Raw genomic sequence first — 20,501 nt, 5'->3', positions numbered from 1 at the left:
AAATCTATTTTCGGAAATATTTGCAGAACGTTTCTTCAACTGGTGATAGATGATGTGAAATAATAAGCTTTTCTTTTCTACGTTTATTATTTTGAAGTTAGGTACACAAAGATATTTAGATAATCTTACAATATCGTTACTAACTTGTCAGTACTCTATTGTTTGAAATTATACGCTTCAATTTTGCCTTCTGATATTTTCCTATATGAATTCAAATTTTATATTAGACCAAAGTTTGTTTTAATTTAGAGTCTTGGAATGTTGAATTATTAAAAAGAAGTATAAAAAATACTTTCTTTGCACAGACCACATTTTGTTGAGTTTTAATATTATCTATCCAGATGAATAGAAGAAATTAAAAGCTCCATATGTAAATCGGCATATCTGAAATACAAATAGTTTTAATCCAGTTTTTCCAAAAATGAAAATGGGAATAAGTTGCACGATTTTACATTAAATGACTTCTAGATGGAAGAGAGTCAAACACTGCAATGATGTAAGAAAAACGCTACAAGAGGAAAGAAAATCCTAATCGATTTAGTTATGCGTATATTTGTTCAGAATGTTTTGACGCAATGGCATAAAGAAAATTAACGTTTATACCAGATAGTTCTTTCTGATCTGAAGAAAAACTTTATTAAAATATCTGTGTTTTCATTACTTTACTTTTACAATTTTTTGTCAACCAGCTTGTTTTGATATATCCAGAAATGCACAATTTGGTCCTTCGAGCAGGATTTTTTTTTCGAAAATGGTACTAAAATAGGATGTAGATTAAATGCAAATATCACTTTTAGATTTACCCTGAAATGGTCTGAAAACAATTCAGTATCTTACCCTTTTGAAGAGATCATGATTAACGTCAACTACCCAAAATAACTTGATATGCATAATTTTACATGTATTGGTCACTACTGTCAAGTACATTTTTTGGTATTGTACGTTCCATTCGTACCAGTTCAAGTCCAAAATTGCATAATATAGGTCAACACACTGCAAATTGAAAAATCGGACAATCTAATCTGTCAATCCAGCTTATTTTGATCACATACATCATTCTCGTAAGTCTGAACATAAGAGCATACGGTTATTCCGAAAAGAAAATATGATATATATATTACTAATACTTCAATTGTAAAAGTGTTTGACTAAAATTAACCAATCAAAATTTAAAATGACAGTAGAGTGTATTATAGAGACTTATTACCAGAAAAAATGTGCAACACCCCATAAAACCCACTAAAAAGCCTGCACATATAAATAATGTGCAATTTACTTGTTGTTTTGACGTAATATCGAAGGTAAACCTAAAAATAACACTGTTAAAGCAACTATTATGGTATTAATAAACTTTTAATGAGTATAATTGTACCTGTTGATTTTTATGTATTCTCTACTTATGAACTCAATAACGTCTTTAATATCCGCAGTTTGCAGATCATTTGGGCTACTACGTCGTCTGAGATCATTGCAAAATCTTGTAACTTGGTCAGTGAGAATAATGAGATTTATTTTCAAATAAAAGATAATGTAAATGAAATATATAGGAACGGAACAACAGATGCATGCACACTGGCAACTGATAAAAACTGCAAACCTTATCAATTCAATCACAAACGAATCTTAAAACCGAATGATCATTGTTAAAACTGATAATAATTAATCAAAGCGTATACCTATATTAGTATGCTGTTTCAGAAAAACCATAATCAACATTCTTTCGTTATTATTGAATATCCAATTATAACACAGTAACTCTGTCCCAAATATAGCCGTTGATAGCCAAATGGCAAGTAAAGCATTAGTTTTTGCAACTAAAACTTTTATTTTAGTACTAGTTTGCTTCAAAATGTCTTCTGTATTAACGGTAAACAATGGCTTGAACAAAGATAAAATTTGATTAACTGATTCAGCTTCACGTAAGTAAACGGCATTAATGCATGCACCCTGAAAGTCAAAGATTACTTCAACAACTTATACTTTAAGAAGAACTACTTACGAAGATACAACTGAAATAAAAACTTCCATATTTCAATATAACTTCTCGACTAAGGTTGCCGTAAAGCTGATAAGTTTGTAGAATACTTACAACAGTTAATATTATGCTGGATATGGTGCATAGATGCTTGATGTTTTGATAAAGTTTCAGAAATAAGTGGGAGAAAAGGGTCCGTTTTGATGACGTCAAACATGTCACAGTAGGAAAGAAGATTTTGATAGATCTGACAAAAAAAACAATAAAAGCTTTAGCGCGCATAATCACAAAGTTACATTCTCTTACAATCGCGGTTGTACAATCGCAGTTCAAAGAGTGGTTCAGTTGAACTTTCCCATAAGAAATGCATTTCTGACTTATTGAACCAAGGATATAAGAATCATAACAAAGAAATAAATAGGAACATCCGAAAAAATTTAAGAAACCACACACATAGACATAGACAATAGAAGCATGAAAGTTCTAAGATACAAATTATCAAATGGAAGGTCAAGAATGATTAAAGTAAAAAACAAGCAGGTATTGTGGTTAGCAATCGTAGTGAAATGGTGACTGCAGTTCAGGACTTCTACAGAAACCTGTACAGTTCTAAAGTCCAGGGCCGTCCATACCAAAGGAAAATATAAAATGTGGGATCCGAAGAAGTCCCTGAAATAAATATCGGAGAACTGGAGATAGCACTACATCAAATGAAAAACAGAAAGAGTCCAGGTGAAGATCAAATCACGAGCGAGATGATTAAAATAGGAGGGGAGACGCTGATAGAGCATGTAAGATTGTTGCTGAATGAATGTTTGACAGAAGGTAAAATCCCAACTAAGAGGCAAAATGCAGAAGTCATCCTATTATACAAGAAAGGAGACAGAAACAACATAGATAATTATCGACCTATCAGCTTATTATCGCACTTAGACAAACTATTTACGAAAATAATAACCAACCGGTTGACGATGCAATGCAAGGATCAACTCTAGATACTCAAACTTCAAACAAATCTATAATAACGCTTCCATTCATGTAAAAATAGATGATGAGTTAAAAACCGACAATATTCCATTCAAAAGAGGAGTAAGGCAAGGAGACACCATCTTTTTACCCTTGCCCTGGAGGATATCTTCAAAAAGCTTGACTGGCAAGAGAACGGGATTAATATCGATGGAGTGCGTCTAAACCAGCACAGGTGAAGAAAACATGCTTCTGGAGCTTCATCGAGCATCGCTGCAAATTGGACTTGAAAGGAACTTGAACAAAACAAAGATCATGAGTACAGAAGACATCCAGGTGACCGTTAACGACCAACCCCTGATGGTTGTCTCGGAATATGTTTACTTAGGCCACAAAACTTGACAAAGAAAATCAATCTTCTGAAATCACAAGAAGAGTAGGCCTCTCCTGGCAGCCTTTGGCAGACTAGGATTTATCCTTAAATCTAGTGAATTTCCTAAAAATTTGAAAAGGACAGTGTTTGATGTCTGCGTGATGCCGGTTCTCACATATGGACTAGAGACAATGGCAATTACCCGTAAATTTGCAAATAAACTGCAAACCACCCAACGAGCAATGGATAGGGCTATGATAGGAATCACTCTAAGGGATAGAATCCGCAACGAAGAAGTTCGTAGAAGAACTAAAGTGACAGATGTTCTAAGGCTTGTGGCACAACTGAAATGGAGATGGGCTGGTCATGTGGCAAGGCAGGACGACCACAGGTGGGCACATAGGATACTAGTTTGGCGCCCAAAAGAGAGCAAACGGAGCATTGGTAGGCCCCAGAGACGATGGCGAGACGATATCCAGCAGGATAATGTTGCAGGAAGGAATTGGACCCGGACTGCTAGAAATAGAAAGGCGTGGAGGGATTTCGAATACGGGCTGAGAAGAAGAACCAGGTTCAAAAGTTGAACCACTATTGTACAACTGGGACTAAGTAAAAAAGTCACAGTCTGAACTACGCAAGTCTAGTGAACGTGCAGAGGCCTGAGTTAGTCAATACTCCGTTATGACACTCTGTTGTCTTGTACACTTTTATAGTACCTACCAAAAGAGGTAAGTGCCTGAAAATGTAAAAAAATACGTAGTATTAGTACAATATTTTTGAAACACCTTGTAACTGTTGTATTAAACGTTTAGTATGGACATACAACGACGCGAAATTACGTTTAAAGAAGTTAAACGACAGAACGCTCTTTTAAATCAATTACTTCATTAATATTTACATAATTTAAGCAAAACTCTATTTATTCAAAATTTCAGTCAATATATAATTCGTATTTATTAATGTTTATCTTTTTTGTAAAAATGTCATTACTGGAAAATAGTTAAAAAAAATATCATAAAACCAGGTTAAAACGATTAACAATTGACATTACAAATATACAGGGTGCCACAAATTCGTATGTAAGTACGGGAATCTCGAAAACGGTAAGAGATAATTAATGTGCCTTAAAATTTGAAAAATTCTTAATACTACATCCGGAGATATCCGAAATTTGTAAGTAAATACATGTTTTTATTTTCTTGTTAATTTTATTGATGAGATAACTAAAACTACACAACGTGGCAATATCATATTTGAAATCCGACGTTTCGGTTTTTGGTTGAATCATCAACTGTAAATTTGGCCTTAAATACAACTAATTTCAGAATTCTACCGATTTTCCTAATGTCATTTAGAAAATCTGAAGTAATGTAAAATGGATTATCTGAAGTTTTCCGTTTGAAATTTTGAATTTAAATAATATACCAGTTTTAGAAATCAGTTGAAAAAGCTCAACTTTTGGTATGTGGATTGAGAGTTTAACCTTCTACGAATACTTTCAAATGTTTTTAGAGCAATTTTGGAATGACTTCAAAAAGGTATTTCTAGTAAAATTATATCACAAAATTGACATTTGTATAGCCATTTTCTTTAAAATATCCGTTCTGATGTAGTGGTCTACTATTTTTTCTATATTGCTTTTAGCAGAAAAGATGTGAGGCTAGTAAGTCAGAACGATTTGGGGTCAGTCTCCTTTCTCCAGGGTTTGGGGAATATATCCCAACATTAGCTACTTCTGGCAATATTGAATAAATAAGATGATGATTTCCTCTTTTCCTTCCTTTAGAAGGGCGAGAAAAATTCTATCCACTGCAGACAAACTTTTCATTTTCTCAATTTTGTAAAAAATTAACCAGTTCTCTATCTCTTACCGTTTACGAGATTCCCACGAATTTATGGCACTCTGTATAGAGGTGTTTTATTGCAACTGATGTGTTTTAAAATAATAAGCTTTTCTTTTCTACGTTTATTATTTTTCAGTTACAGCAAAATACTTAACTAATCGTACGGTTTACCCAACGACCATATTTGGTGAGTTTTACAACATTATCTAAATGAATAAAATAAATTAACAGCTGCATATATAAATCGGCATAGCTGAAACAAAATGTAATATCAGAAAATCTAATTTATCAAAGAATCAATGGGTTATACACATTAACTTAATTCCTATTTGTCAAAACTAGATATTACAAAAATATTTGATATAATTTTAAACACAGAAGTTTAGGTGTTTTGATTCAACATTTTATTATTATAAATGGTTTTATACAGGGTGTCCCATAATAAATAATTTAATGACGTATTTATGGGGTCAAAATAATTCGATTTAACATAACTTACCTCAGACATAAAGTCAACAGAAATACAGGGAGTCAAAGTTATTTTTTTTTAAATGTACTTTTTCAAATAACACGAGATCCACTTGCATACTAAAATTAGGTATTCGAGGGTTGTTGAGGATGCCAAATTTGATTATCTACTCTGTTTTAAGCCAGCTTATAGATATCGCTATCGAAAACCAGTGATTTGCTTTAAAATCACCATCTCAACTTTTTTCTGGTAAGGCGAAGTGACAACTGAAATCTGAGTATCGGTTTTCCAATATTTTTTTAACAAAAAAGGTATACTTAGTTGGCATCCTTAAGATCAACAGTTTACGAGATATTTGCAATTAAAGGATTCGTGCCATACATGATTGCAATTTGTAATCTTCTTGGAGGATGGAACCTTAGATCATTTCTCATTACAAGTGAGAAATTACTTAAACAAACATTTTCTGAATCGTTGAATTGGTCGGAGAAGCCAAATATCATGACCAGCACCAAGTTCGAAAATTGGTCCTCCAGATTTTTACCTGAAGCATTTTGTGTATGAAGAAATAATAGATAACCAAGGCAAGTTATTAATTTCAACTTAAAATGCTGTTGAGACACTTTGGAACAATAATAGACAGTTATTTCAACCAATTTTTTAATTTTTTGAAAGGTCAATATTTTAATTGCAAAAAACTCGAAAACCGTTTGTTTTTGGGATACTTACTAGGTATACCTTTTTTGGCAAGAAGATATTTGAAAACAGATATTCGGGTTACAGCTGTCACTTGGCTATACCAGAAAAAAGTTATATGGATTTTAAAGCGAATTTTGCTTCAAAAACCCCAGAATATCTAATTTTACCAAGAAACTCCAAGTTATTGGTGAGTAATTAAAAAACGACCATTTTAAGAAAATAACGTTGTGCTAAATCGAATTATTTTGGTTCTTTAAATCTACTATTAAATTATTTACCATTACTTATGGGACACCCTGTCTGTATAACTCATATACAGGATGAACCTGAAAAGGGAGAACGGTTTCTTTTACTTTTACAGGGAGTTAGGTAAATATACGGCCAAAAAGCAAGAGGATATTTTTGGGGATATTCTAAGGAATGTTCAATGATGATTTTTGAAAAATCGATTTGTTTACCATAGTAACTACTCTAACCTTTGAAATTTGTTTTCAAGTTTAAAACATATCTTACCCTTTTGAGCAAATCATGATTAATATCTACCACCCAAAATAACTTGATGTGGATAATTTTACAGTTATTGGTCACTACAGTCAAGTACATTTTTTGGTATTTGACGTTCCATTCGTACCAGTTCAAGTCCAAAATTGCATAATATAAGTCAACACACTGCAAATTGAAAAATCTGACAATCTAATCTGTTAATCATTTAAATTTCTGATCACATACGTCATTCTCGTAAGTCTGAACATAACAACATCCGGTTATTCCGAAAGTAAAATATGCCGTAAATATTCCTATTGCTTCAAGTGTGAAAGAGTTTGACTAAAATTTACCAATCAAATTAAAATGGCAGTAAAAAGTATTCGCGACTCACCAAAAAAAATGTGCAACACCCCATAAACCCTACCAGAAGACCTGCACATATAAATAATATGCAATTTACTTGCTGTATTGCCATAATATCTAAGGTAAACCTAAAAAAAATAATTGTATTGTTAATGCAATTTTGATTTTAGACTTTTAAATAATTAGCAAACTTGTTGATTTTTAGATATTCTGTACTTATAAACTCGATAACGTTCTTAATGTCCACAGTTTGTAGATAATTTGGTCCACTACGTCTTAGATCATTGGAAAATCTTCTAACTTGATCAGTGAGGATAATCAGGTTCAGTTTCAAATAAAAGGTAATGTAAATGAAGTATATAGGAACGGTGGAGCAGACGCATGCAAACTGGACACTGATAAAAGCAGCATATTTTATCGATTCAATCACAAACAAACCTGAAAACAGAATGATCATTACCAAAACTGATAATAATGAATCAGAGCGTATTTACTGCAATTAGTATGCTGTTTCAGAAAAGCCACAATCAACATTCTTTCGTCTTTATCGAATATACAGCTACAATACAGTGCCTCTACGCCAAATACAGCCGCTAAAAACCAAATGGCAAGTAGAGCATTAGTCTTTACAACTAAAACTTTTATTTTAGTAGTAGTTTGCTCCAGAAGGTTTTCTGTATTTACGATAAACAGTGGTTTGAATTTAGATAAAATGTTATTAACTTGTTCAGCTTCATGTAAGTAAAGGGTATTTATGAAAGCAACCTAAAAGTCAAAAATTACTTCAAAAAATATACTTTAAGAATAACCACTTACGTAGATACAACTAAAGTAAAAAGTGCCATACTTCAATACAATTTCCGGACTAGGGTTGCGGTAAAGCTGGTAAGTTTGTAGAATATTTAGTACGGTAAGTATTATGGTTGATGTGGTGCATAGATGCTTGATGTGTTGATAAAATCTCAAAAATTTAAAAATAAATGGGAGAAAAGGGTCCGTTTTTGTCACTTCAAACATGTCTTGCAATGTTTTGTTATTTCCTAAAAATATTTAGACAATTTTTAAATTTTTGGAGACAAAATCTTTTTGGAACACCTAGTACAACAATTATATTATTTAACGTTTAGAATGGATTTTCTTAATACAATATCTAACATTCAATATTTTGATATTTAATTCTGTCTGTGCTATTTTATATCATGATAACTATTTTGGCGCCAAAAATCATCATCAGATACAGATATGGATCAATTATAGGCACTTTTGCGAAAATTTGAAACTAAAGCAAGTCAAGTCTATGCCTAACTGGTCTTAGGTTTTTATATTTGAGCACATTTACTTATGATTTAACGTCCGATTTCACTTTCACACAGCTGTATCAACGACATGAAATTACATATTTAAGGAAGTTAAACGCCAGGATCATTAAACCCATTATTTCATTAATCTTTAACCAAAACTCTCATTTATCCAAACTTTGAATATAATTCACCTTTATTAATGTTATCTTTTGTGTAAAAAAGTCATTAGTGGTTAAATAAAAAATTTATAAGGTTCAAAAAAATACATAAAAGCCAGGTTTACACGATTAGTAGTAAATATATTAGTTCAATTGACGATACAAATATACAACTAAATGAATTGCTATACTATCCGCTTTACTTATTTTCCATAAGAGCAAAACAAAACAAATTTTATGTTTCAACATTATTTTTTTAATAAACATTACTAAATTAATGAAGTAAGTGTTCGAAGAGCCCACCATTCGGTTGCTGGTAATACCCTAATCGCAAATTAAACTCTTGCTTTACATTCCCTAAAACTTCAGGTGTTATTAATTGGCATTCATGTCTAATCCGTTTTTTTAAATCTTCGATGTTTCCTGGCTTCACCTTATAAACCATATTTTTAAGGAAACCCCATTAAAAAAATCTAATGAGGTGAGGTCTGGAGAACTCGGTGGCCATTCTATCGGCCTTTTTCTTCTAATCCACCTGTCTGGAAATGTTCTGTCACGATAATTTCGAACAGCCCTTGCAAAGTGAGGAGGAGCTCCATCTTGTTGTAGCCAGATACTTATAATGCTTTACTGTAATTAAAGCTGCTAATTGTGGGATAAGTTCCTGCTGAATAAAATGCAGGTATTGCTCTCTAGTTAATTTCTCTTCTAGACATTGATCTTTTGTGGCCATTTGCCATTTTGATTTGCCCAATAACGGCAATTTGTTAACTGTTTAAATAAAAGTTGCCTCATTAGTAAACTAAATTTTTTTGGAGTCTAATACGTTCGTATTGTTTTCTCACAAAACTGTAGCCTTCTGTCGGGATCATCTTCTGTTTATTACTGGAGCTGATATATTTTGTAGGGGTGATACCGATGTTCTTTAAAGACCCTTAGTACCGAATTTTGCGATATTTAATTTTCTGCTGCTATATTTCTTGAACCGGTCATCGGATTATCTTGGACTGATAATAAGATGTATCCATTTCAGTTTAGTGTCGTTGTTCAATGCTGAACGCCTCTTCGTAGCTACAGGCCTTACATGTCAATTTTCTCTAAAGAGTTTTTCAATTTTACTTACGGTACTTTGACTTAATGGTGGCAAATCAAGATATTTTTCTCTAAATAAATTAACCACTTCTTGCTGAGACCTCATTCTATCTCCGTATCCTAGTATCAATAGTATTTCAATTTAATGAATTTCCCTTAAGTGTGGCATTTTACCATTATTCTTTTTCAACTTATGACAATATTGACAAAAACACCTTTAATTTTAACACTCAGGCATCTGGGCTATATACAAACAACAACTTTACCTCTCTCTTTTCAGTACTTCACCCTACGTGAGCAGTGACATCATGTATTCATTCTCTTGATTTCTTCGGCACAAAAGTTTCTCTCCGCCAGATTGTGGTCAACTAGAGTTTCAATTAATTCAGTTTAGTCTATCCTCCTCTTAGGTGATCTTATCCACGTGTTCGTCTTCCCTCTACCTTCCCCTCTATCATCAGTCTTTCCATTGAGGTGTCGGTCCTAGCATTGATTGGTTGATTTTTGTAAGCAGGCGTGTCCCAATTTTTAGTTCTTCGATAATGGAGATGTTTGTTCGGTGGGCAGTCCATGGTATTCGCAGCCCAGGTTTTACGTAGTTTAGTGTTTGGGGTGATTGTTGTAGCCCTCCATATTTTAGTCAATTTTGTTGTTGCGTTAATCTCAGCCTCATCGCATCCTCCAGAGTTTGTTATCATGGAACCTAAGTAATTGAACTGGCTTACAACCACGTATCCAGCCTTGGTTTGAACACCAGGTTGATTGTTATGAAAACGGTATACAATCATTGTCTTGGTTTTTTGTTTGTTTAATTCCAAACCATAATCGTCGGTTTTAGAGCACAATCTAGCCGTATTCACTTTTACTCTCTCTTTTCTGGCAGCGATGATCCCGTTATCATCCGCATATCTCAGGTTATTTATTCTTCGGCCCCCCACTGGTATTCCACCGTTCCAGTCTTCCATTACTCTAACACTGTATAGGTATCAAATACGGTTAGCGAGTATGCATTCCTGTCTCAATCCTGCGTTGGTTTTGAAACTACTCGATAGCTCTGATTTTAGCATTGTTATTTTCATAGAGTCGTTTGATTAAATATACCTATAAAAGGTGACGTGGAGTGCCCATTTCTAGTAGGATAAATTATACCATGTTGTATTCCCTCGATTTCTTCTGATCTGTCGAATATCTAGAATCTGTTCTCTGGGGCCCTTTTCGGGGATGAAACCTGTTTGTTCCTGAAACCTGATTTAAGGCGCTCATTGATGATGGTCAGGAGTATTTGACTATAGCATTAGGAATCAGGGCGATGGTTCTGTAATACCGGATTCCAGGGGTGATCCTTTTTTAAAGATATAGGAATTGCACCACTCATTGGACCATTTGCCAGTATTCCAGATTTGTTTGGATATCATATGCATTTAGGTTCATTCCTGTTTCTCCCATTGCCTTGATTACCTTTGTGGTGATTCCGTCAATTCCTGGAGTCTTGTTGTTCTTAAATCTTACTATATCTCTTTGGACTTCTGTTCTTAGTATGGCAGATCCCCGTTTAGATCCACATTCTCTCGTTTTCCCTGAATAGTTCTGAGCAGTATTTCTTCCAAACGTTAACAATCTCTATGGGATCCGTTATGGTATTTCAAAGTAAGAACGGCATATTATTGAACTCTAAATTGCGCAACTTTGCCCCATTTTAACCGACCCCGTATATCTCTTACCGTTGCTGAGATCCCAATGATGTGGCTCGAATTTGACAATTATTAAGGTAAAGAATTTTACTGCCCGCATTCAGCTGGAGTTGAACCAACGACCTCCTCTACTTTTTACGTTTTAGCGTTATAGACATTAAAGTAATACATACAACTTTAATGTCTAATGTAGTAGGACAAAGCACAACGCTATCTACTAAAACCAGGCTGAAGAATTCATAATTAAAAAAATTATTAATAGAAATAGTAACTTTATTTCAAGATTGTCATAAACAACGTATACAACAAAATGAAATTGCGTCATCAAGAGAAAGACTACTTAGGTATATTATTATACTTATGATATAGTATACTCATTCAATACAGGAGAGTTCAACCTCTACATGTTTAGGTAATCGTCGAGATGATAGGGTTCGAATTGGATTAATAACTTTTTTAGCGCCCTTTTAAATTTTTGGTTACTCACAATTGTTTTAATATCCATAGGTAACTTATTGAAGAGCTTTATACACATATAGTGGGGAGTTTTTTCTGTTATTTGCAGCCGGTGTGTTGGATACATAATTTGATGGGTTAATCTTGTATTATATTTGTTTACCTGTGGATTCTGAAAAAATAAACTTCTGTTGTTGAAAAAGAACATTAAGCATTCATATATATACAGAGCGTATACTGTCATTAGTCCCATTGACCTGAAAGTGTTTCTACATGATTGCCGATAATCCATTTTTTTAATTATTCTCATAACTCGTTTTTGAGCAATAAAAATGTTCTGAACCCTACCATCTCGGCCCCAGAACATAATACCATACTTCAGTCTGGATTCAAAATTGGCGCTATACAGAATCTTTAGACATTGCTCACTTAGATATTTACCAGTGAATCGTATTCCGTAGCAGATAGTTCCCAAAATTTTCAAGAGTTTATCCAAATGAAAAGACCAGTCAAGGTTCTCATCCAGATAAACCCCTAGGAACCTCGTGTTTTCAGATACTGTTATGTCTTTTCCGACAATCGGGAGTCCTTCCAGTTTACCAAAGTTTGATTGTTTTGCCCTGAACAGGACTACCTAAATCAGTTTTCTCTGCGTTCAAAATTAAGCCGTTATCAGCAAACCATGCTTCAATTTTAGACGTTAAATATTGACTATTGCTTACTAGGTTCAAACTATTTTTGTCTCCAATCAACAAGTTGGTGTCATCGGCATAGTTAATAATAGTTTGCCATGGTTCATCTGCTACCGAATACAAGTCGTTTATGAAGATTACAAAGAGGATTGGCCCTATAATGCTACCTTGTGCTATTCCATAATCGTTCGAAAGAGTCTCGTATTATTGCTATATGACTGAAAATAAATTGTTAGTTTTTTTTAAGACACAAAAATAATATTTGAATCACTTTGATGTACTTTAATTTAAATTAAACTCTTAAAGTAGAGTAATATCTTCAAAAAATTTGTTATACTATGATTTTGGGATCGGATACACACTGAACGCGGTCTAGTGATGCATCACAAAAAGCGTAAAAACGAACGGGGTCTTTGTTGACTCATTTTGACAGCTGTCAAGAATGTCACTAGAATCATATCATTTATCTGTCACTGTCATCCCAACTCTGCTGTCATCATTCATAATTAATTTGTTGAATTAGAATTTTTAGTAGGTATTTCGATTATCCTTACCCAATAACTTGTGAAATTAAAAAAAAACATTTGTGTCTAGGTCAAGTTTGTGTTGCGCCAGCAAAGCGTTCAAATTTGAGATAAACCTGTATGATTGACATCATCGGCTAACTATTTGTAAACATGTATGTATTTTTTAGTTATTAACTTTTTTTTAGGACAGTGAATTTAACAAAACGTCCTATTTTTCATTTATTTTAGTGATTAGCCTGATACATATTAAAAAATGTGTACAATACAAGAAGTCACTTCCTTCTTGGTGATCATAGCAATATTACCAAATGTTATTCTAAGTGCCCCTGGAAAAGTGGTGGAGGAAAAACCATTAGGCATGTATGAAGTTATTGTTCAGAAATGTCCAGATCTAGAAAAAACTGATATTAAGAAAAATCTGAGTGAGATATTTGACAAAAAATGTGTAGACTGGACTGCAATAGACAAGGTGACTGTCTTAACTGATGATAATAAAACTAATGTACAGTGCCTTTTATTATATGAAAGTATATTACCGTTCTGTACCAAAATAGGAGAAAAAATTATTCAATTTGCTAGCTTTATCAAAGATTCATTACATGGAGTGTATGATCTTGAAACTGTATGTGATAGTGAAAAGAGTTTGGTGAAAACATTAAAAAACAGTACTCACAACTTAACAAATATTCTACATTTGAGCACATGTCCTCTTATTTGTACTACAACCATTTCTAATGGAAAGCCAAAGATTGCTGAAATGTGTAGCATGGCATACTTTTTGAATACCTTTGATGTGATCAAACTTCTGTCAAGTCAGGCTTCTTTGGATAATCATAAAGTTGCCCATTCACATGAAGCTAATATAGCTAGTGAAGTTGTTAACAAAGAAAATGAAGAAGTTCAGCCACAAATTGCAAAAGGCAAAAATGACAGTGATCTACAAAAAAAAACCATCTTCAAATAATGATTTAAGGGAAAAACCAGTTAAGACTGATCCACTCACTACTAAAGCCAGTAATGTAAAAGTTCCTCTGACTAACCAAGTTGATAATGAAAAACCTAAAGTAGTGGAAGCAAGTGTTGTTGAAGGAGCAGCACCTCATGAAACTGAAACACAAAATCAACCACCAAAAACTGAAGAAACCGAGATTCTTAATAAGAATGAGAAACCTGAAACAAATGAGGAGACAGTTCCCGTGAAGAAGGAGAGTTCTGAACGAAATCCTGACGCTGCACAAGATACTCACCAAGACCTCAATGAGTAAGTTTTTTTTATAGCTGGTTTATGTTCTTTCTACTGGTTTGTGTAGTTAATTTTTTCACGTCCAACACAGATGTTTCATTAAAGGTCTGTCAAGTTATTTATGCATTCTATTTTGTCCTCAAGCTCACTGAATCTACATATTTTTTTGAAGTATTTATTCTGTGTTAAGCAGTTACTTGTCAAACTCCTCCAATACACAGGGTTATTCTCGTTATTTGACAGGGAAAATTGTGACTAAAGTATTCACTTTCAACTAAGTTTTCTATTTGTACACCAAAAGAAACATTTTTTGTTCTTTGAAAATAGTAAGTTACATTTTTGGATATGAGAAGCTCTGTCAAGGACTGCTATAATAAAACTCTGAAATTTTCAACTCAAATAAATAGGAGAACACTGTATGTCATATAATAAGTCAAAATAGCACAAAAACTATAGTGCTTATAATTAAAGCAGGTGATCCTTTGGTTGCAAATGATTTCAGGTGATTTTCAATTATATTCAAGAACTGTGAATGATTTGAGGTGATTACCCATATGAGAGGGACGGAAATTGGATGTAATTATATTTATAAAATAGCCATAACTAAATGAAAGTTATGTCTGGTAGTAAAAGCATTTTCCTTTATACCTACAAGAATTGCAAAAGTTGATATAGTCAGTGGTTTCTTCACTGCAGCAGATTTTTTTGTCTGTTTCTAGGGATGCTAAAGATGCTGATGATACAGAGCAAAAAGGTGCATTGGGTGGGGCCGAAGGCGGCACTAATGAAGAAGCAAAGGATGATTTTGCAGAAGGCAATGAAAATTACGCGGATGATTCAGGAGGTGATAAAGATCCCCTTGGTATTCCAAAATATGGTTTGCCAGATAAACCAAGTAAGTTTACTTATACTTTTTGCTGTGTTGCTAAAATGATGTGTATGAGTGTATGTATTAGGTTTATGAAAATATTCCCTTTAAAACAATATATGGGGTGAATTTCATTACAGGTTTAAATTTCTAGTTTTAGGGTATAATATGTTACAATATATTCCTATTATTTGAATTAATTTCCTATCTTGTTTATGTGTATATAACATTTAGCATATACATGTGGACTTTAGATAGAGAAATACAAAGGAAATTGCCAGAAAGTAGTGTTTACATAATATTTAATTAGATATGTTATCTGTTATTTTTTGGTTACCTACAAGCCACCATTCTTCAATTTCTATGATCACGTGCAATAAATGACTCGTCTCACACATAAATTTCTTTATGCTTTGACAGGTCATGTGCAAAATGTCACAGTCAATTCAAAACTTAGGGTGTCTTTAATTATATCGGTGCAAATGACCCTTAAAACAGTTGTGAAGGCCTCATAACAAATTTCAACATCATAAGAGGCCTCTACTCTGGCAATTATTACAAAGTTTACAGTTGTATTTGGGGGTCTATGGCACTTTTTAGAAGGTTGTCAGTAGTATTTAGAGGCCACTGGCACTTTTTTAATGCATCTAGAAGCTTTTGACAATTTAAAACAATTCTGGGAAGGTTTAAAACACTTGTAGAAGCCTCTGGCATTTTTTAGAATGTTATCAGTAGCACTTGGACAGCTTAAAAATGGTCTTAGAGGCCTCAGACAATTTAAAACAAGTCTGGGAAGGTTCAAAACACTTGTAGAAGGTTTTGGTCTTTTTTAGAAATATCAGTAGCAGTTAGAGGTCTCTAACACTTTCAAAATGACCCTAGAGGTTTCTGGTAATTTAAACGGTAGATTTCGAAATGCTTGAAGCTTCTGAAACACTCTTTAAAATGTGACATCAGTAGCAAACAAAAAAAGCATTATTAAACAAAATCTTTTGCTGAAAACATTATTTATTGTAAAATATCTAAATTAATTGGTTTTGTAATGCAGTTCCAGAAAAAAAAACAACTGTTGTAAAACAAAAACCTAGCACCTTAGATGAAGATCAGAAAAGCATCTTTCCTGAATCTGAAGACGATATGGACGGCGACTCTTACTTCTTTTCCTATTTCTCTGTTCTTATGTGCTTGGTTATAGTGGGATATGTTGCATACCACAACAGACAAAAGGTACTAACTTACACAGTACCGGAATTTTATGACTTTTAAAACACCAACAATTTTAGGTTCTTGCCCTTCTTCTGGAAGGAAAAAGTGGCAGAAGAGGAAGCAGAATGGGCAGAAGGCCAAATTCTGCAAACTACCACAAACTGGACAGTAACCTTGAAGAAGCTATTTCATCATCCTGTACGAAAAATGCTAGCAATGTAATTTACTAGTTTCATTTGTTACACTATTACACAATTATATTGAAGTATTTAGCATACGAGATGTCTGCAATATATTCATAAATTTCTTTTAACAAGATTGTTGTAAAAATGCTCAACAGTTCACTTGAAGGAAAAATTATAACACTATAAGGCTTCAGCTTAATTGAAAATATAAGTACCACCAATATCAAAATCAGTACGTGGAATCACATCTTTTGAGAGGATTTCAATAATCTTTGTTAGTTTCGGTAAATCTTATACAAACCACGGTTGATTCGCTTAGTTAACAAATTTCGCAATTTCTTGTTAAACATGTTTGCGAACTTTAAATCGCAATCGCTCGAATGTTATATTTAATTTAGTTTATTTCGTCGTTTTGTTAATTATAAATAATTTAATTTTTTCAATTTAACGGTGGTTGACTTTGTGTGACGATGTGTCTGTAATAACAATACCTATATCATGTAAATAATAACATTTTGGTTAGCTGCATTTGTGATATACTTGTAGTTTTAATAAAAAACAAGGTTAAATGGTTTAATTGTTTTAACTTCCCACCTATACCAACACTGATCCTTGCCTACACCTACGCCGTTTTCCATTGGTATGTTTAGTGTAGTACCAATACGGTTTTAAATGCATTTGAAAGATCAAGATACAAATACATTAGTTTTGCACTAAACTATTTTGATAACTATAGGGATGAGCAAAGGAAAAATAACTGATTTTTAAAACTATATGGATTTGTTTTAAATCTGTTTTACAATTTAAATGTTGTAGAGGGTAAATAACCTCAATATTGTGGCTGGAGAAGTCTCTGCCTTAGGACAAAGTATTTATTTTTGTTGTTCCTTCCTCTAGGTGCTCGAGGTTTTTTAGTTTTAAATTTAAATTTTATTTTATAAACAGTTTTAGTCCAGGAGCGAAACTAATTAAAAGTGCCAGAGGTGTAAGTGGTGGAGTTATTTTTTAAAAAGAAAGTTGTTGAAAATCTATCAGATTAATCTACAGAAAAAAAAACTTCAAAAACTTGTCAAGAATAATAAAAGGAAAAGAAAAAACTTGGAAGAAGCTCTGAAGATGCTAGGAAACGTGTTCGACTGGTGGTGTCTGTCTCCAAGTTTGTACTTCCCCCAGTAATTAAGACATTTGGACCGAAACCTTTAAAGAGGCTGAAAAGGCGTTGTTTGGTTACCAGATTTTTGGAAACAGCTTACGTTTGAGCTATTTTCCAAAAAGAAGTTTGGAGAGTTTGTCCTGATCAGGCAACTGATTGTTTGGAGCGATTTTCACTGATGTTTGGGCACTGAACTGAGAGGAGGATCTGACACACAGGCAAAGAAAAGATCTACTAGAGATGATCGGAACTGTGACATAAAGACTTTCAAGTGTCGCTTCTGGGAAGTAGAATATTATTAGTTTTAAGTTTTGTAAATAAGTTAGGGTAGAAGATTGTTTCCCCTTAGAAGTTATTGTGTTCCCTTAGAAGTGCTGTAGGGACTAGAGAGGCTCTATTTTCGATCCAGGTGTTGTTTCAGCGATGCAGGGATGTATACGCATGTTTTGTAGATTACAGGAAGGCGTTTGATCAAGTGCGACACACGAAAATGATGAAAGTTCTGCAAAAAACTGGCCTGGATGGGAAGGACCTCAAAATCATCAGAAATCCCTACTGGAATCAGAGGGCTTGTGTCAGGGTAGACAGAGAGACAACGGAAGAGATACAAAATATCACGTGGTGTAAGGCAGAAATGCGTGCTGTCTCCTGTAATTTTCAATCTGTACTCGGAATATATCTTCAGAGAAACCTTGCAAGATATGGAAGCTGGAATCCTGCTAAATGGAGAACGATTGAATAACATAGGGTATGCAGATGATACTGTTATTTTTGCAGACAACCTAGCTTCCTTGCAACTCCTAATGGACAGGGTCACATACAGTCGACAATATGGTTTGGAAATAAACACCAACAAAACAAAGTTCATGATAATAAGTAAAAACAAAACACCCGCGGTATTTTACTGGTAGACGGAACTCCTTTAGAAAAAGTCAACAAATACACATACTTGGGCACGAACGTAAATGATAACTGGGACCATTCCGTGGAGATCAGAACGCGTATTGAAAAAGCTAGAACAGCATTTATCAGGATGGAAAAAGCCTTTACCAGCCACGACTTACAGCTGGCAACAAAAATTCGCCTATTGCAATTTATTTATCATATAGCTATTAAACACATTAAAAGGGAACTTCAAAAATGTAAAACATTACTAGAATATAGAATTTCAATACAACATAGAACATAAAATAGTGTTACGGTCTGGGCCTACTATGCTCGATACTTCTTAACGAGCGCTCGCTTCGGGATGAAACCGATGCGCCGCAATATCTGGCCGGGCGCGTATTAAAGTAGGCCACAGTTAGGAAGCGCTACCTGGAAGATTCTTGAATGGTCAAGGCAACCCGCGAAGCGTTTCGCGGTCATTCTAGAACGTGATTTGTGAATATAAAAGAAGCGGCGTCGACGAGAGAGAGTAGTAGTAGTGTAGAAGAGAGTAGTAGTGAATTTGGGAACGCGGTAAAGTTTAAATAGCGGAGTAATTGTGGAATTGTAGTAGTGTTTTTAGCTGTGTTAATTATTGTACGGAGTGTTTTGAAGTGTAAATAAATTTATTAATTGTTGAGTTAAATTGACTTTGTGTGAACCCACGGGAAAATCGTAACAATAGTATAAAACGTGTTATCAAAGGTTACAAACCAACGTCTAGTCTACTTATGTAGTCTATCGACTTTGGGGTCGCCATCAGGAAGTCTTCTGGTCTACCATTATATGATCGTATGGTACATTCTTCTGTGATATGTCTAATAGTCTGGATTTCTCCGCAATCACAGAGAGGAGATGGTTCCTTGCTTCATTTGTGTAAAGAGTATGCACATCTGCCATGTTGAGTTCTGATTCTGTTAAGCATGGACCATGTTTTACGTGGTAAATCAAAACCCGGTGGCTTGTGGGTGATGCACGGCATGTTATTGTTTTGTTGTGCAGTCCATTCTTGAGTCCATGCGTTTGTAGGTCAACTTCCACAGCTATCCTTGCAGTTTTTGTTGGTGGTCGTCTAGACCGAAGTCGATTATGGTTGGCATCTTCGATGTCCTGATGGATGGGTAAATTTCTATTGTCCACGATCTTCTTATACTCGTTCGTATTTCGTTCCATAAGAGCCTATTGCAATGCTACTTGTTTTCGACCCTTTTTTATGGGGTCGAATCGTGGACGTTTACGGAGGCCTCCTCCAAAAAACTTGTGGCATTTGAAATGTGGCTGTACCGAAGAATCCAACGAATACCTTGGAAGTGCTGAGAAGGATGGGAAAGGAAAAAGAAGTCCTAAGCTACAATATCTGGGACATATAATGCGCAATGAAAGCCGATCTGTCCTTTTACAGAAAATGCTCCAAGGCAAAGTATATGGAGCTAGAGGAGTGAGCAGAAGGAGAATATCGTAATTAACAAAGTTCGAATAGCTAACATGATAGCCAACATCCGGAACGGATAGGCACTCTAAGAAGAAGATTGTATTTTATTTTGAATCGTAACGGTTTAGAAATTTAGTCCGTTAAAACTTTCTTGGCATCCCTTATTAAAACATGTCAAACCACCATTTGGATTTGATTACTTTTGAAAATTTATTTGATGTTCTAGGGACAAGCTTAGGGACCTCACTTTTGGATACGGGGACAAAATTAAATCGTTATTCCTTTAAGGGATAACAGAATTCACGATATGTGGTTATTGACTGAGTTATTTATAGTCGTTAAAATCTGATATTTGGTCCAGTAAGTCAGGGAGAAGACTTTGTTATTTTTTTACG

At 34.1% G+C, this 20,501-nt stretch overlaps 3 protein-coding genes across 7 annotated transcripts; 1 reads left to right on the top strand and 2 right to left on the bottom strand.

Annotated features, from left to right (window-relative positions):
* Positions 1–243: 243 nt before the first annotated feature.
* LOC145725470 (uncharacterized) lies at positions 244–8,778 on the bottom strand. 5 transcript variants are annotated; one of them, XM_081974248.1, is made up of 7 exons: positions 7,992–8,765; positions 7,670–7,940; positions 7,367–7,613; positions 7,204–7,303; positions 7,056–7,151; positions 838–993; positions 244–384 (listed from the first exon to the last, which is right to left on the bottom strand). In XM_081974248.1, exons 1-7 carry the CDS (start codon positions 8,190–8,192, stop codon positions 334–336), a joined length of 1,122 nt encoding a protein of 373 aa, XP_081830374.1. In that variant the 5' UTR covers positions 8,193–8,765; the 3' UTR covers positions 244–333. The 5 variants fall into 5 exon arrangements, 2 of the variants coding, with proteins under 2 accessions (XP_081830374.1, XP_081830375.1); XM_081974249.1 differs by lacking the exons at positions 244–384; positions 838–993 and adding exons at positions 5,272–5,411; positions 6,840–6,995 and having other exon boundaries at positions 7,992–8,778; XR_014177285.1 differs by lacking the exons at positions 244–384; positions 7,056–7,151; positions 7,204–7,303; ... (1 more) ...; positions 7,670–7,940; positions 7,992–8,765 and adding exons at positions 437–757; positions 1,053–1,148; positions 1,208–1,319; positions 1,373–1,947; positions 2,000–2,122.
* A 329-nt stretch (positions 8,779–9,107) lies between these two features.
* On the bottom strand, positions 9,108–12,970 carry LOC145725472 (uncharacterized). The gene is made up of 2 exons (XM_081974252.1): positions 12,837–12,970; positions 9,108–12,783 (listed from the first exon to the last, which is right to left on the bottom strand). The coding sequence occupies exon 2, from the start codon at positions 10,689–10,691 to the stop codon at positions 10,143–10,145; it is 549 nt and encodes a 182-aa protein (XP_081830378.1). The 5' UTR covers positions 10,692–12,783; positions 12,837–12,970; the 3' UTR covers positions 9,108–10,142.
* Positions 12,971–13,092: 122 nt separating this feature from the next.
* On the top strand, positions 13,093–17,167 carry LOC145725473 (uncharacterized). Its single transcript, XM_081974253.1, is given in 6 exon segments — positions 13,093–13,244; positions 13,321–14,017; positions 14,019–14,353; positions 15,055–15,230; positions 16,252–16,430; positions 16,487–17,167. Coding segments are annotated over 5 exon segments (1,515 nt in total). The 5' UTR covers positions 13,093–13,244; positions 13,321–13,345; the 3' UTR covers positions 16,640–17,167.
* The last annotated feature ends 3,334 nt before the right edge of the window (positions 17,168–20,501 follow it).

Source organism: Ips typographus, linkage group LG2, assembly GCF_016097725.1.
Source record: "Ips typographus isolate SLU linkage group LG2, UJ_Ityp_2.0, whole genome shotgun sequence".
Taxonomy (NCBI): domain Eukaryota; kingdom Metazoa; phylum Arthropoda; class Insecta; order Coleoptera; family Curculionidae; genus Ips; species Ips typographus.
The sequence above is the reverse complement of the archived record's forward strand: the minus strand, read 5'-3'. Positions and strand labels throughout refer to the sequence as shown.

What these genes read in the sequence shown, in the direction of transcription:
- LOC145725470 (XM_081974249.1), bottom strand. Translation starts at nt 8,192, where the DNA reads ATGTTTGAAGTGACAAAAACGGACCCTTTTCTCCCATTTATTTTTAAA. An exon ending in GAATATCTAAAAATCAACAA is followed by an intron (nt 7,304 to 7,366) that starts GTTTGCTAATTA and finishes TATTTTTTTTAG; the next exon opens with GTTTACCTTAGATATTATGG. An exon ending in TTCAGACTTACGAGAATGAC is followed by an intron (nt 6,996 to 7,055) that starts GTATGTGATCAG and finishes TTCAATTTGCAG; the next exon opens with TGTGTTGACTTATATTATGC.
- LOC145725472 (XM_081974252.1), bottom strand. Translation starts at nt 10,691, where the DNA reads ATGGAAGACTGGAACGGTGGAATACCAGTGGGGGGCCGAAGAATAAAT.